Genomic DNA, 17,250 nt, shown 5'->3' on the forward strand with positions numbered 1-17,250 from the left:
TCCCCAAATGAATGAGACCATATAATGTGTGTCCTTCTCCAATTGACTTATTTCACTCAGCATAATACCCTCCAGTTCCATCCATGTCGAAGCAAATGGTGGGTATTTGCCATTTCTAATGGCTGAGGAATATTCCATTGTATACATAGACCACAGCTGCTTTATCCATCATCTGTCGATGGACACCGAGGCTCCTTCTACAATTTGGCTATTGTGGACATTGCTGCTAGAAACATCGGGGTGCAGGTGTCCCGGCGTTTCATTGCATCTGTATCTTTGGGGTAAATCCCCAGCAGTGCAATTGCTGGGTCGTAGGGCAGGTCTATTTTTAACTTTTTGAGGAACCTCCACATAGGCCTATATTAACTCCTCCTCCTATACGCTACCTATCACGTATAGTCCATCTACCTACACTATAACCCCTCCAGATGTTAATTTTTGCTTTAAACAGACCTATGTGTTTTCAGTGAAAGAAAAAGTAGTCTTTTATACTTCCTGAGAAAGTTACCATTTCCAGTGTTCTTCATCCTTTCTCAAGTCTCCATCTGGTATCATTTCCCTACAGCCTGAGAACTCTAGCATTTCTCATAGTACAGGTCTGCTAGTGATACATTCTCTTTCTCTTAGTTGTCTTTTGTTTGTCTTAATCAGTAAATGTCTTTATTTTCATTCTCAAGATTCTTTTTGCTGGAATTCTAGAGTGAGTGTTTTTATCTATCAGCACTTTAGAGATTATCTTCTGGTCTCCTTAGTTTCTGATGAGAAGTCAGCAGTAATTTGAATGGTTATTTCCCCGTATGTAGCGTATTGTTTTGTGGGGTTTTTTGTTTTTTGTTTTCCCTCTTGCTTTTCTCAGGATTTTCTCTTTGATTTTTAGCAGTTTGACTATTGAACATGTGTATGACTGTGTACATAGGCATGGTTTTCTTTATATTTAGGCTACCTAGAATTCTCTGAGCTTCATGAATCTGTAAATTTATACCTTTTGCCGAATATGAGGGAAATTTGGCTATTTCTTGAAATATCTTTTTCTATTCATTTTTTTTCTCTTCTTGGGTTTTGATTACACATATATCAAGTCTTTTGATATTGTCCCACATGTCCCTGATACTGTTCATTAATACTTTTTGCCTCTCTGATTTTAGATTGGTTAATTGCTGTTGATCTTACTTCACATTCATTAACTTTCTTTTATCTCCATTTTGCTTTAAGTCTAACCAGTTAATTTTTCACTTCATATATTTTCTGCTTCTAAAGGTGTTTGGTTCTACTTTCTTTTTCTTAATTGTTCATTTTTGTTTGTTTTTGCTGAACTTTCCTATTTTTATTACCTTGCAAGCATGTTTTCCTTTTCACTTTTAAATATCCTTTAAACACCTTATTGCCTGGGCACCTGGGTGCCTCAGTGATTGAGCTCTTTGGCTCAGGTCGTGATCCTGAGGTCCTGGGATCAAGTCCCACATTGGGCTCCCCACAGGGAGCCTACTTCTCTCTTTCTGTGTCTCTCATGAATAAATAAATAAATAACCTAAAAAAAAAGAAATAAAAACCATGTATGCCAATTCTAACACCTGGGCCATCTCAATGTTAATCTCCTTTGATTGTCTTTTTTCTTAGGATTGGACCAGTTTTCTGCTCAGTTATTTTTAATTGTATTCTGGGCATTGTTACTGTTATATTAAGACTGTAGATTCTGTTTCATTCCTCTGAATGGTGACTTTTTAGGCAATTAACTTGATTAGACTTAAATTGCAAGCTCTGTCTCTTAGGTAGCTGCTCATATCACAGTTCACTTGTTTGATCCTTCACAGTACTCTGTTTTGTACATGTGTTGGTTCAGAGGTGATCAGAGATTTGGGCACCTAGGACTCCTCTCTTCTGGCTGTCTCCCTGCTAGGAGTCCCCTAGAGGCATGTTAGTCTAACTGCAGGTACAAATACAGAAGTGTTAATGTGCTTTAGATTGCGATTGTCTTTTATAGATTGTTTGTAAATAATCTCCTATATATTGCTTTTAATAACACTGATACCATGCTAACTGCTGTAATAGAAACATTTCTTGACTTACTGATTTGCATACATCCCTATCTGCATTAAATGATAGTAGCTGTATGTCACTTTATACTGTCAAGATTATTTGTGTGTGTGGTCTAGTGGAAAGAAATTTAATTGGGTATCCTTAGGCTAATATTCTAGTTATGGGTCCACCACTAACTGGTAGTATATTAAGAAATTGAAATGACTTATCTGACCTTCACGATTTTTATCTTTAAAAAGGAATTGGACTAGTCTATAATCCTTTCTGGCATTAAAGTTTAACAATTTTCCTAGTCATCGTCAATTATTTTGTTACTGGGCAAAATTCTTTCTCTGTATTCTCTACCTCTTTTAATTCTCTTACTCTATTTCATTTACTTTTTGTGATTTCATTACCTTACACCAAACCATAAACCATTTAGATATGTAGTTACAATTAAGTACTCAAATGGTAGTTCTGTGTTACCGTAACTAGCAATTTAACATTTTTTCAAAAATTCCTAAAATGTAATAGATGGATATTGAAAAAAGGTTTAGCATTTAATGTTGGTGACTAGGTTTCTTCTGAGCCAAATGCTTAGTTCTCACACCTGCATATATCTGAAGCTATGTGCCTTTTGATAGATTATGTTAAAATTTGATTATTTTAACACCTTATATTTCTCTGCATAGCATATTTATTTCTGAGTGATCATTATTACAAGAACATTGGATATTTTGTTCTTAGTTTGTATAGAAACATGTTATTTTATACTCAGTTTATATAGACTTTATCTTGTATCATTTCTTCTCTTCACTTGAATTTTACAATATCACAGTACTGTTTTATGACATAGGTATAGGTCTCCCTCATGAAAAACAATTTGAATAAGGTTATCTAACATCAGTTATCAAATTAATTTTTGTTCTCATTCATTAGATTAAAATACCTTATGGTGCTTATTAATAAGCCCTTATTATTTGCTCTCATTCAGAGTCTTTTCTATGAATGTGTTCTTTATACATTGTTATATGGAACTCTTTAAGGATTTTTAAAATTTTTATTTAATTATTGACTATATGTATCTACTAATTAAAAATAAGATGGTCAGATGTTCATTGTGTATAAATAATATGTTGTTATTTCACGTATATTTTATCAGTGTTAACAAAGCTTTCTTTGGTATACCTTCCAGGTGACATTTGCAGACAGAAAAGGTAAACTGTCAAGGAATTCATACCATTTGGTACCTGTTATTTGGACCAAGTTAAGGAGTTTTTGATTTTTCAGATCAACTGTTAACAGAAAATGAAAAGTAGTGTGGCTCAGATAAAAGTAAGTGTTTGAAATTTATAATTATAAATTATTTGTAATCAGTTACCTGCCCTTTAATCAAAAAATGTATTTATAGAATTAGGACATTAGAACACAACAGTAGGGTGGCATCATACAAATATCTAACTTACTCATTTTTAAATGTACATAAGTGGTCAGATGGAAGCAATAGTGTGCAAGAGGACAAGTGAGAGAACCTACAGGATGTGTGTGTTCGTGTGTGTGTCCATGTGCATGTATGCACATATATGTATCATTGCACAAATCAAGAAAGTACATGTGAATGAGCACATGCAAAAGAAAAATAAGTAACAGGCAGGGAATTCCACGATTCTTCTTAAAGAGCATAGTTTCCTGAGTGAGCATGAAATGGAAGACAAGTATGTCCTTCCTCAGTTAATCATAATTTCTGCATGTCCATGTACAAGTGCACCTTTCATTGGATATTTTATATGCATAAACAAGCTCTTTATGCTGTCTTTTAGACATTATACGCTCATTTGTTGAACAAATATTCACCAAATTCTTACTATGTCCCAGTGACTTCTAAACACTTTAGGTAAAATGGTGAACAAAACAGAAATCCTTGGTCTCATGGAGTTTGCATTCTAGTGGGAGAAGACAAAATAAATGATGAACTTACTCCATAAATAATTTATATGGTATGGTACAGTGTTAATAGCTAGACTCATGCTGCAGACAAAGGAAATACGGTAAGGTTGATCATTAGCATTGAAGACTGGAATTTTTGATAGGGAGGGCCACTGAAAAGGTAGCCATTTGAGCAGACACTTGAGGATATGAGTAAGTTAGCCATGCAAATAACTAGAAGAGTATGCCAGGCAGAGGGAACAGCAAGTATATAAAGACAAAGAGTCTAGTGTGACTGAGGCATTATTATAAGAAAAGCAAAATAGTAGATGTGCAGTCAGAGCAGAAAAGGAAGCAGTAACTCCGACTACTTTCAGAACTGTTCCTCTTCCTATCAGTGGACATTGCAGGAGAGCACACCATTCCACTTCTTTTCAACTGCACAGATCTACAAGCAGACATATCACTCTGTGGGTCTTGGAGTCTGTGAAGGGGAAGGTGTATTTTTATTTAATTCCAAATCTAGGCACTGCTCCCTTCCTTTATCCTCCACCAGCTCTTTACCCCTAAACTTCCTTCTTTAAAGAGAACCAGTAGACTGAGCTTAACAGTAGACAGCAGGTGCTAGGCCTGGTGCCTGGTCAGTGTTTAATAAACTGAACTGGTAGACTTACAGACTGAGGCAGGCTCAGCTGCCATCTCTTCTAAATTCTGGCAATTGTGATACTGTCGAGTATAAGGCTTGGTAGACCCCCAGCCCCTGCTTGCGTATCTCTTTTGGGAGTTGCTCACTGTCTCAAGCTAGACCCATCTGTCAGTAGATATATTGTTCTGAAATCTGCCTCTTTGGGACTTGTACTCTTTGGTCCAAAGGCACTTAAGCAGTTACCTTATTGCGGGCCTAGTAGGTAGCAGACTGTGCTAAGAGCTGGGGCCATAAGGAAAGAGGAAACCTGTGTGGAACTGGCCGTTGATTGAGCCAGAGGAGACGAGCACTCAGATGTAGCTGGATACTTTTTACACAGAGAGAAGTGTTGAGTCATTTCAGAATCCTCTTCCTGCTCTTCTTGTACTGTGCTTCTCCACCTTTACCTGCTGTAGTCCCAGTGGGTCCTCAGTGGCTTCCCCCCAGCCTAGGAGTGGGCATCACCAGTCAGCATGCCCTTCAGGCAGAGGAGCTCAGCTCTCTCTGCCAGTTCTGTCCAGTTGGCCTCCCTTTCTCCATCCTGTTAGCCACAGGCAGGCCCTCTAGCTGGTGGGGCCCATTTTTACCTCAGGTGAAGCTCAGGTCTTCCCCCTTGATGTTCTGAGGACTGGTCTGCTAGGTTCGGGACGGTTCAGCTGAGGATCCCTCGTTTTTTCCGTTGAGCCTTACTAGCAATTTCCTTAGCTGTCAAGAATCAAGTTTCCTTCTTGTTCCAGCCCTTCTACTCCTTACTTTTAAAGACTGGTTCCCTGAGCCTAATGGATGCTCAGAGGTCTGGACTCAGGCTCCCTGCTCCACTTACCTTCTCATACTGCTTGCTGTCTGTATATTGTTAGAAATTATAGGTAACCACATGGTGTAAACATTTGTTTTTGCCTAATGAACAGCTTAGAGAATTTTTATTTATTTAATTTTTAAGAGGATTTTTAAAGGTAATTTTGACAGTATATTATTTTCAACACCACTCTGACTCATAATCTGAACTCTATGGTAAAGGAAATAGGAAAATTCAGGTTATTATTTGGATGACATTTCCAAATGATTTTTTTCCCTCAGTGAAATCCTGTTCATCTACCAAAGCCCAGTTCAAATCCCCCTCTCCCCACAGTGATCCCTCAGTATTCAGTTTTTGTTCCCTACTCAGGATGTCCTGTTAGCACTTCTTTGTGTGCCACTCACGTTAACTTAATCATATTTACAAAATCCTGATTCACGACTTCAATATTTTTGGTTTTCCCCCCTTGCTTACAACAGATGTTGCGGAGATGTGTTAGAAATCATTAGTACAGAACTGAGGCCTTCTCCCTAATGTAATCAAAATAATTGCTGTGCCTTGTAAAAGAAAAAGTAGACTGCAGTTTTGTTCTCTGTCCCCCAGCTCCTTCCTCTCCTCTTCCAATTCTTCCTCCTTTTTCTTCCCTTTTTCTCTGTTGCTCTCTCAAGAATATATAATCTGATTTATTTAATTGTGGAAATCTTCACAGCCACCTTTCTACCATAAAATCAAAAGTTCCTTGAGGGTTTTTCCTATCTTATATTCTCTGGACTATCTACACAGGAAAGGTTGCCTTATAATAAATGATCAGTAAATACTATGTTTGGTGTTGCCATGAATCGAATGAATTTTGTGCTCCATATCTGATTTGAGATCTTGATGTCAAGTTTCATGGAAACCTATGCCCTACATATTAAATAATTTTACTTCATGGTGTTGCTAAGTGAAGTAATTTTTAAAGCTTTCTCTTATATATGTTAGAAACAGGATTTTAAGATGGTTGCATTCAGTATAAGATAGCGGCTACCATAATTTACAAATTAGGATCACATGCCTGTTTACCTACATTAGATCAGTCTAGTTTGTATATACTATTAGAAAAATTCAATAGTTAATGAGACTGTCAGCTTTATGATAGATAATGGTAGACTCAAACTTCTGTTAGTCATAAAATAAGAGGAAGTTGGAGCTTGTTTACATTTCTATGCAGTATAAGTTTCTATTTTTAAATGTTTCTTTTTTCCCATTAAAGAGACAACCATGTAATTATGCAGAAAAAGTTGCTCATTATTTGATTTCCTTTTCCTCAGAATTTTTTTCTTTTTCTTAGATTTTAAGGTAATGTTACTTTTAAAAAATAGGCTATTTTCCCTTTCTTATAAGTAGGTTAGTTAAAATTATTTTAATCCTAAAAAAAAAAAAAAGCTGGTCAATATGAATGTTCACCAGTGATATAAAAAATTTACCTATTTACAGAGATAAATATTTTGGCTTCTTAACTGTATTTGGATTTTTAAATTAGGATTTGTTCTAAAACTGGATGGTTCATGTCTCTGTCTCCTGTGACATTGGTCTTCAGTTTCATGTTACAGTGAAGCTACTTATTTGTATATCTGTTATTTTTCAAAGGATTTGGCATAGGAGCTCTCTGATGAATCATGTTTTCAAATCTGTAGAGCCTCACATAGTGCCATACATATCAGACATTAAACAATATTTCCTGAAAATAAAAATGAATTTTCATAACTGTAGTAGAGTCAGTTTCTTCCAGCTGTTTATTTTATCCAGATTTAGTAACCTCGACTAAAGTGGTTTTTATAAGCCAAAGTAGATTCGGGGAGATAAAAAACTTCGATATAACCACAGAAGTGAACTCTTCTTGCTAGAAGACATCTGGCCCTTAGTCGTGTTTTTCACCAAGAGAAAGTGTTTATAAAAATGACATTCTGTATATTTAAAACTTATTACATAGGCATAAAGTATCAACGAAGTGGCATCGAAAACTTGGGAATTACTTTCTTCTACTTGAATATTTTTTGGTTAAAAATACAGTGAAAACAGACCTCTACCACAGTATTTACCTTGGAGGGCCTGAAAATTTTGTTTTATATACTATTTCGATAAAAAATTATTCTTATGATTAAAAAAAAAGTTTTGAAATAATTTGTAAAGCACTTCCATTTTCTGAGGTGTTTCATTTTCTGTATGTTTTTAACGTAATTTTTAAAATGCCCCCTCTCCTTTTTTTTCCCCTTGAAAGCATTCTTCTGGTCATGACAGAAGGGAAAACTATAATTCCTATCAAAGAACGTCCTCTCCAGAAGACAGGTAAATAATTTTATGTGCTCCTGCAATTTAAATTTTTTTAATAAGTCTAAAAAATTAATTTAACTCTTTGGTTCCTCAATTTAGGGTGAACAGTTTCTTTTTGATGGTTTTGTAATATTGAATAAGCTTCAGGACAAATCATTCTTAAATGACTGTTTTGGGGTTTCTAGTAAAAAGTTTAGATTTTATCTAATTTTGGAGGTGAGAATAATTTCAGCATGTCAAATACTACATAAAAGTTTTATAAAATGAATACTAAATGAAACACTAAATGAAAGTTTATAAAATGGAAAAGTGAGTTGAAATCATATTTTGAAGTGCTGCTTTTACTGTTACTACTATCCTTTACATAGCTCTTTATAGATTTCAGAATTTTTTTATATATTATCATATCTTTTGATTATGTTAAAAGATCTAGAAATATTACTATTAATGTTCATCAGTCATTTATAGTAGTACTTCAGTTATTTCACTTAGTGAGCTATGACCATTAAAAATAACTTATGAAGGAGAAGCATCCTCTAAACTTTCTTTCAGTGGTCTCATTGCTTCCTTACCCCAAATGTACTTTTTTCTTATTGCACTCTATTGTCTCTAAAAACTTTTGTTTCATGGGCATTGAGTTAATTGTCATCATTTGTAACTGCTTAGTACCTTTTGCCAGTCACCTACTTTCTGTCTTAAAAAAACACACAACTCTTCACACGCACAGACACACTTGTATATGTGTATGTCTATTTGTTACATAAATTAATTGTAATGTGTACTGTTGACCCCTGAATAGCCTGGGCTTTAGAGGCTGACACCCTCCGTAGTTGAAAATCTGCACATAACTTTCAACTCCCCAAAAGCGTAACTACTAATATTCTGCTGTTGACCAGGAACCTTACTGGTAACATAAACAGTCAACTAATATTTTTTTATGTTACCTGTATTATATACTCTGTTCTTGCAATGAAGTAAGCTTGAGTAAAGAAAATGTTATTAATAAAATCATAGGGAAGAGAAAAATACATTTATAATACTCTGCTCTCTTAGAAAAGATTCAGTGAACCCAAACAATTCGAACCCCCACAATTCAAACTCACAGTTAAAAGGTTAACTGTATATAAACTATAAATTACTATGTATATTACTATACTAATATACTATGTATATTATTATATTATGTGTGTACCTCTTTAACTTCTCTTAAGATTCTCTGACTTTATCGATATTTAAAGTTCAAATGGTAGATCTCTACTGTCATCCTGTTTGCTAATTTGAATCTCTTTTCACTGCTATTCAGTAAAACAGGTTCAAGAATAAAAGCTGATTTTTTTTTTTTTTTTTTTTTTTTGGATGTCTTTTGGAGTGAATTAAACTGATCTTTACGGAGGCCAGCCAATGACACTGGTCTCATTTGTTCATTGCTTTGATAAAATGAGCCAACTAGTCAAAAGGGGTCATTTCATTTGCAGGGTGAGCTTTGTTCATGCTAACTGTATATGATACCCAGTTATGCATCTTTTACTTAAGACAATATGAATCGGGATGACAGGTTTGGTTTTGTGAACTCCAGTGGTTGTTTTGTGGACAAGCTGAAGGCTTTTATAATCAAGAGTAAATGAAGGGTGTCAACAAAATAAGCTGTTTGTTAAAACCAGTTTGATATAAAACGTTGTTTAGTCAGAGTTGCTTTAACATTACCAATATATGATTTTCCTAAGTATTTATAACATAGTAATTTTCATCATATAACTTTGGTGTTATTTTTTGCTAGATATGCAGAACAAGAAAGATCCCCACGGGATAGAGATCACTTTGATTACAGCAGGTCAGACTATGAGCATTCAAGAAGAGGACGTTCTTATGATGGTAGTGTGGAATCACGGTTAGTATTGGAAACTTTAACTATAGAAAAATCATATTTGTTTAAATATTCTTTACACTTCTTAAAAAGAAAACAGTAATAATAGCAACTAGCATTAAATGCGTGTTCTTGTGCCACGCTTTCTAATAGGTACTTCATGTGAATTAACTCCTTATTTTAGTAAATACATGAAGTAGATACTGTTGTGTGTTTTATAGATGAAGAAACTGTGGCATAGAGGACATAGAGGATTTAAGTCATGTATTTGTGTTTTAGAAGCATGTCCGTGGCAAGTCCAGGTCTATCTGACATTGAGCCTAACCTCTTATTCATTATATGGTACTGTACTGCATGAGGAGTTGGCAATGTGAGTTTTTGAGATTCTTTACTGAATGAAAGTTGTTTATAAGATGTAGAATGCTCGAGATTTACTTCCTATGTGTTGGCACTGGGACACTGAAAATTAAGTTACCAATCTAGTTTTTATCTAAACACAAATTATTCTTTTTTGAGCCTTGGAGAATTTGACTACCCACCCTGGTAGTCATTCAGTTTCAAAAATGTGTCTTCCATAAAATTGTTCACAAAGGTCTGTATCCTTTTGATGCCTCCCTCGTATTAGCCACTCCATGCCTACCAAGACTATACCCCCACTAAAATGTTTATAAAATTCCTCAGTAGTTTGGAGCTAATCTCATTATTTAATATCTGCAGCCTAAATTTTCTTCTCACTACTTACTTTCTAATATATACCCAAAACTAAAATGTTAGCTTAAATTAACCTCCAAATGCCAGGCTCATCTTCCATCACTGTAATGACCCCTCATAAGAACCAAATACTGCCACCATAATTGGTGAACTAGGCATTCTGCAGTTTTTCTCAAATGCTGTTAAAACTCTTACAAACTAGATACTATCTTTCACAATTTACAAATTTTTAAAAAGTGGGTTTGAAGTGATTACGTAACTTACCTGAGGTTGCAGTTGCCTATCTGGTAGACAATGAAAGTGGGATTTGAACTCAATTTTGACTCCAAGGCCTATTTTTTTCTTCTATAATCTCTATTATTTCATTGTAACTGTTTTGGGTCCTATGTATATAGATAAGTCTCATTTGATCCATACAGTCACCCTGTGAAGTGAGCAGGCTGTGTACTATGTAGAAAATAAAAGCTAAAAGTGTGAAAGCACTGGAAAAGAAATATTTCTTTTTAGACTTGAAGAAGCCTCTATTACTTCTGCACTCTAAAGGAACAAACAGGGAAATTGTAAAGATGCAATTTTATCAGCCAGCTAACAGTCTTACCTAGTATTTCTCAGAAGAATCCTAACCAAAGATAGTAAATCCCTGCTGTAGTTCCTCTCTTGGAACATACTATAAGAAGCAACTCAGTTGCAAATCAGTGCCTAGATTTCAGTGGACCTGCCTTTGTGACTAATTGGGATGTCTATTTGGAACCACTTTTTTCCCTTTTGTTCACTCTGTCTTCATGAATACAATGGTATAGTTAAGTTTCAAAAAAGCTCCTCTGAATCTCGGTGGCTAGGTGATTGTGTTTCTCTCTTTGTAAGTTGTATTACTATGTACAGCTAAGTGGACAAACTCTTCTTTCAGGAAAGATAGCACAAAAGCAAGAATTTACTTTTCCCTGTTCTTGATTGTTTCAGAAAATAAGACCTTGATTGTTTTTAAAATGTTAGCTTAAGAAAGGATATTCTCCTACAATAATAGGGAAGAGTTATAGCTAGAAAATAGTTGATTTTTTTTTTCACATTGTCTCAAATAACCAGATGCTTCTGATATTCTAGGGTTTTAAATGCCAGTTCTATCAAGAAATAATTTCAGACATTACAGTTTTTTAGGTCATTTTTACTCCTAGGTTGCCATTATAGGAGATAAACTCTGGTTTCTTTATATAGCTTATCGTGTACATCGCGGGCTAAATTATCTTCTTAAAACACTGTTTTCAAAAAAATAAAAATAAAAATAAAAAATAAAAAAAATAAATAAACAAAAATTAAAAAATAACACTGTTTTCATGTCACTCACTATCACACTCAAACTATTAATGATTCCCTATCAACTCCATTATAAAAAACTTAGTCTTTTGCTTGGCTTTTAATATCTCACAGTCTGACTCGAACTCAACTACCATTATACATAATTTTTGTTTCCTGACTATACTGCTTATTAGCTTGAACAGCCCTGCTCACTTTTTAGTAGTTATTCTGTTTTCCACTAGTTGCAGAATGCCTGCCTTCCTCTTCCACCTTCCCACCCTTGCCCCAGTATAAATTCTGTCAAACCTTATAGCCCTGGTTTAAGTTACATTTTTACTATGAAGCACTTCCTCATCATTCCAAACCACATTCCCTTGTCTGAATTTGTGGCCTGCAAATGGCCTCACTCATTTGGTATGCAGCTTATTTAAGAATGTAATTTATATTGCCTTTTCTCCCAGAAGTAGGGACCGAGAAAAACGGAGAGAAAGAGAAAGAGATACGGATCGTAAAAGGTCGCGGAAATCCCCAACTCCTGGGAGAAGAAGCCCAGAACCATCAGTAACCCAGACTTCCTCTACTCAGGATGAACCTACTGCAAAGAAGAAGAAAGATGAGCTGGATCCTCTTCTTACTCGTACAGGGGGAGCATATATTCCTCCTGCAAAGCTCAGGATGATGCAAGAGCAGATTACAGATAAAAACAGGCATGTCAATATCACTAAGTACACAAGGCAATGATACCCTGATTGAAAAAAAGTCAACTATGGTCTGAATTAACCTTGGCTATTCAGTTTGTATCATTAGTCCCTAGTGGTAGAGACTTCAAATTAGATTTCTCTTCTTTATTCCATAGCTCTTTTGGAACTCTGCTTACTATTTGCCCTGACATAGCTCAACTTCTTTATTTTTTTGCATGAATAAGTCAAAAAGATTTGAATAAAGATGTTTTATTTTTATTATTTTCAAGCTATTCCTTTTAAAGTTGTATACATGCCTTTTAGTAGTGTCCATTTTTCATAGATGATCAAGAGTATTATTGATAATTTTAGAATTAAAGTCAATCTTTCCAATTGTACCAAACCAGGAGATGGCTAATTTTTTCTGTAAAAAGACAGACAATAAATATTGTAGGGTTGTGCGGTGTTCTCTGTTGCGGAGACTCGACTCTGCTGTAGTAATGAATACAGCCTTAGATAATATGTAAACAAATGAGTGTAGCTCTGTCCCATTGAAGTTTTATTTACAAAAACGGGCTGTGGGCTGCATTTGGGTCATGGATGTAGTTTGCCAACCCCTATACTAATCTATGAAGTGAACTTGACTATGAAATGAAGTTGAATTTTCTCTACTATATACTTTTGTAGGCTGTACCATCCTAGACTGTAATTTAAGTCCATCAAAATTCATATATGAACATTCACCCTCAAAATACCTTCGCTTCCTTTTCAAGGTAATTGAGATGAGAGGAGCTATGTATGAAAGTATAGCTAAGTTTTCAAGACCTTTTTCTCTAGTGGAATGAGAGGATAATTACAATAAGTATGGTCCAAGATTGAAATGGTCACTCAGTTGCCAGTTGGGTAATAAAAGGATTGGGATAGAAGGTAAGCTACACTTTAAGAAAAATATTTCCAAGTGAGAAAGAATATTCCCACATTTTTCATAGATATTTTAATGGCAACTTGAAAGTAGTTGAGACTCTTATATAAATGAAATCTAAATTTACTTCGTGAATTAGCTTGAAGTAGAAATGTTTCTTCATATTTATATGAAGTATGAATATTTGAAATAAAATTTTTAAAATTTATGAGCTAGAAAGGGACATTAGATAACATTAAATTTAAAACTAATTAGTAAGTTTCTCCGTATGTGTCCTATTCCAGTGCATGATAGTGATGCCTGCAGTGTTATGCTTAGAAGGGATTTGAGATGGATTCTTGGTTAGTAGGAGCTTCATGAGCTCTTAGGAGAAGGCAGGAGGGGCGGCATTAATGAAAGGGTCATTGTCTCCAAACCAGGCCAAAACAATCCTAATTGAAAAGACCAGAAACATTGTTAGTAAGTCAAGTCTTACTACCTTATAAATAAAATGGGTGGAGAAGAGTCCCCGGTATATGTGATTTTACACAGATTCCTCAGAGATAATTTTATATATAATTTAAATTTGCTCATGTTTGTGAAAGGGACAAGGATAAGTAGAAGTCTCTTAAGAAAAGTCTATAGACTGCTTTTAGTAGATACTAGGTCAGGGAAATTGTAGACTTCTTAATTAGGAAGTACAATTGTACTTGATTATATATATATTTTTAACCGAAGTTTAATAGAGATTGTGATTATATATCAGCAATCTTATTATTTAGGGTAGTTGTTAAGCCATTGATCTTTATTTCTCAAATAGAAGCATACCAAAAGGTTAAGGTTGAGGGCTTCTGGAAGTGTTGCACCCACCTCAGATGCAGGAGTACATGATCTATAGGGAATTTAAAAACAATATAATTTTAACTGCAAGTCAGTCTGCTTTTTGCCCTTAGTGTCTGCTGAGAACAATGTCAGTGATAAAATATTCTTCCCCACTAGGGCAGACTGCTCTCACCACCTCTCCCTTGGAATACTGCTCCAGAACAAGGATTCTTAACCTACAGACCTTCAGAAGGTCAATAAGTAGAATTTAGGCAATCCATGAATGTAAATGGAAAGAAAAAAATTGCTGCCTTATTTTTACTTATCTCTAAAATTTAGCATTTCTCTCAGGAATGTAGGCACTAGATCGTGGTATTAAGACTATTCACTGCAAATATTCTTTATGACCATGCTACTTGGAAATTAAGTTATTAGGCCTGCCACCACTTCTTGTCATTTAATGTGTTAAGAAACACATAGTATATTATATCAAACTTTTTTCTCCTCATGCTTTGAAAACTATTTGAATAAGATTGGTATCCTTTGTAATCTTACATATTTATATATATGTTATTCTAAAAAGTCCTTCAGCTTCACTAGACTGCTAGAGAAGTATAAGGAAGAAAGAAAAGATTTTCTGCAACTGAAATCATACTCCACAGAGAAATAAATATAAAAACCATAAAAAAAAAAAAAACAAACATATGAACTATAGATCCTTAAAAGACCTTAGGTGTTACTAAGTTCAACCTAAACAAACCCATCTAGGCTAAATTATTTACCTAAGATCTAAGTTAAAAAAACAACCCATACAGATGTGGGACTACTGCCTAAAGGAGAGGTTCTTTAAAATGCAACAGTCTTGGGGATCCCTGGGTGGCTCAGCGGTTTAGCACCTGCCTTCGGTCCAGAGCGTGATCCTGGAGTCCCGGGATCAAGTCCCATATCGGGCTCCCTGCATGGAGCCTGCTTCTCCCTCTGCCTGTGTCTCTGCCTCTCTGTCTGTGTCTCTCATGAGTAAATAAAATCTTAAAAAAAAAAAGTACAAGAGACTTTCGGTCCCATGATTTCCATGTGACTTTCCCTTTTCCTATAATTCTTACCATTTCTTTACAGTTTAAAATATTTAATTTTGTGTCATACTTTTGTGAGAAAAGATATAAGAAAAAATCTTTTTATGGTTTGTATTTGGATATTTCATATTACAAATTTTTTTTAAATGGTCATTTTAAAATATTTAAAGACAATTTTAACTAAATGAGGTGTTATAATGTAAAAGAAGTATGTATTGAATCTAATAAATGAATGTTATAATTTGCAATATACATAGACATAAGAATAAAACATTCTTACATATCCTTATATAATTTTATTATGTTACTAAAGAGAAGTGATCTGTAGATGAGTATATGTACAGAACATTAAATACAGGTTTAGGTATTAATACAGTTCATATATTTTGCTGCACTTTGAGGTCATTTTGTGAAGATAATGTTAAAAACAAAGGAAATCTAAGTTTTATGTTCTTATTATACTCTCTGGTTATTGTAATTGTTAACTAAGTTTTCATCTTTATTAAAATCAATTCTTTTTAGCTTAGCGTACCAGAGGATGAGCTGGGAGGCCCTAAAGAAGTCAATCAATGGTCTTATCAATAAAGTCAACATTTCTAACATAGGTATTATTATTCAAGAACTTCTTCAGGAAAATATAGTTAGAGGAAGGTAAGCATCAGCTGATTTATAGTGTTTATGTAACAATTTTTCAAATGAGCATAATAGCTACGTGACTAATAATCATTGATTTGTTCTACTTCAGTAGTAATTGAGCATGATTATTTAAAATGCAGTTCTTGGGATCCCTGGGTGGCGCAGCGGTTTGGTGCCTGCCTTTGGCCCAGGGCCCTATCCTGGAGACCTGGGATCAAATCCCACGTCGGGTTCCTGGTGCATGGAGCCTGCTTCTCCCTCTGCCTGTGTCTCTGCCTCTCTCTCTCTCTCTCTCTCTGTGTGTGACTATCATAAATAAATAAAAATTAAAAAAAATAAAATGCAGTTCTTGTAAAAAATGTAAGCTACTAACAAATAACTTGTACTTCACTGTTAGAAATTGTAGTTTTTGCTCTTTGAAAGGTTTGATGTCACATGCTCATTTTTGTGCAGACATTTGTTTACTGAATACTTCCAATAATTTAAACTCATAAAGAATAATGAAATATATATATATAAATTTCTAATTAAAGTAAAGAGAATATAAAAGAAATGAGAAAGCTCAGTAATAAATTTTAGAAAAGCGAAAGGGAATGACAATCATGCTGTATAGTTTTAAGTGGTTGTGATTTTAAAAGTATCCAGAAATAGAAATATATATTAGAATCTGAGGGATGTTTTCCTCTGTCATTTCACATGACTGATTTATCATCCCCAACACATTAGTGAGGGGGCATATAAAGTAAGATGTAACGTGGGGATATAGAAAGTTGACCAAGAGGCAGCTACTGTCCTCAAAGGTAGGTTGGTAGAGCTCTCCCATTTTAGTCAGAAAGCAGCAGAAGCTATATGGGTTGCCTCAGGTCTCACAATGTATAAGCTCAGTTTTCTTTTCTCATTTTCTACTCTGTTGATTCATTTGTCAAAGCTAAACAATAACTATTAAGACGCTGTTTTCCTGCCTTTTGGTAGTCCAATAAGTATGTGTCATTACATTGCTAGAAATAACTCTTCAGTTAGCTCACTTTGCATCTCTCCTCCTGTCAAATGCATATAGAACCATGCTCATTTCAAAATAAGTTAGAAGTGGACCCTTGTTGACTCCTTTTTTTTTTTTTTTTTTTAAACAGAGGCCTGCTATCCAGATCTGTTTTGCAAGCACAGAGTGCTTCTCCAATCTTCACTCATGTTTATGCAGCATTAGTGGCAATTATAAACTCAAAATTTCCACAGATCGGAGAATTAATTCTCAAGAGGTTAATTCTTAATTTCCGAAAAGGCTATCGAAGAAATGATAAGGTAAATCTGATGGGCTTGTAAATCAACTGCCACATAGGGACAGACTAATGATCTTGTATCAATAATGATAAACAGTGTTGATTTCTACATAGGAATTCTTTTTAAAAACTGCAGAACATTTTTTTGTTCCATTAAATATATTAGCTACTAATGATGAGCTAAAAAATGATGGCTGTAACTGTACAATTATAATTATTTAGCCAGAAATGCCACTATTTTGCTTGTAATAGTTTTT

The 17,250-nt window shown here is 34.6% G+C and overlaps 1 protein-coding gene across 10 annotated transcripts in view; it reads left to right on the forward strand.

Moving 5' to 3' along the window:
- The window catches only part of CWC22 (CWC22 spliceosome associated protein), a 58,244-nt gene that overhangs the window by 14,696 nt on the left and 26,298 nt on the right, over positions 1-17,250 (forward strand). For 7 of the 10 annotated variants that reach the window (XM_077883291.1, XM_077883293.1, XM_077883285.1 and 4 more), the window contains 6 exons: positions 3,212-3,351; positions 7,684-7,751; positions 9,514-9,624; positions 12,066-12,311; positions 15,603-15,731; positions 16,847-17,015. In XM_077883291.1, coding sequence (XP_077739417.1) covers positions 3,325-3,351; positions 7,684-7,751; positions 9,514-9,624; positions 12,066-12,311; positions 15,603-15,731; positions 16,847-17,015 — 750 coding nt within the window. In that variant the 5' untranslated portion in view covers positions 3,212-3,324. Of the gene's footprint in view, positions 1-3,211; positions 3,352-7,683; positions 7,752-9,513; positions 9,625-12,065; positions 12,312-12,971; positions 13,212-15,602; positions 15,732-16,846; positions 17,016-17,250 lie in introns of those variants that run through there. The other 3 variants (XM_077883292.1, XM_077883295.1, XM_077883294.1) reach the window with 3 other exon arrangements.

This window comes from Canis aureus, chromosome 34, assembly GCF_053574225.1.
Source record: "Canis aureus isolate CA01 chromosome 34, VMU_Caureus_v.1.0, whole genome shotgun sequence".
NCBI lineage: Eukaryota > Metazoa > Chordata > Mammalia > Carnivora > Canidae > Canis > Canis aureus.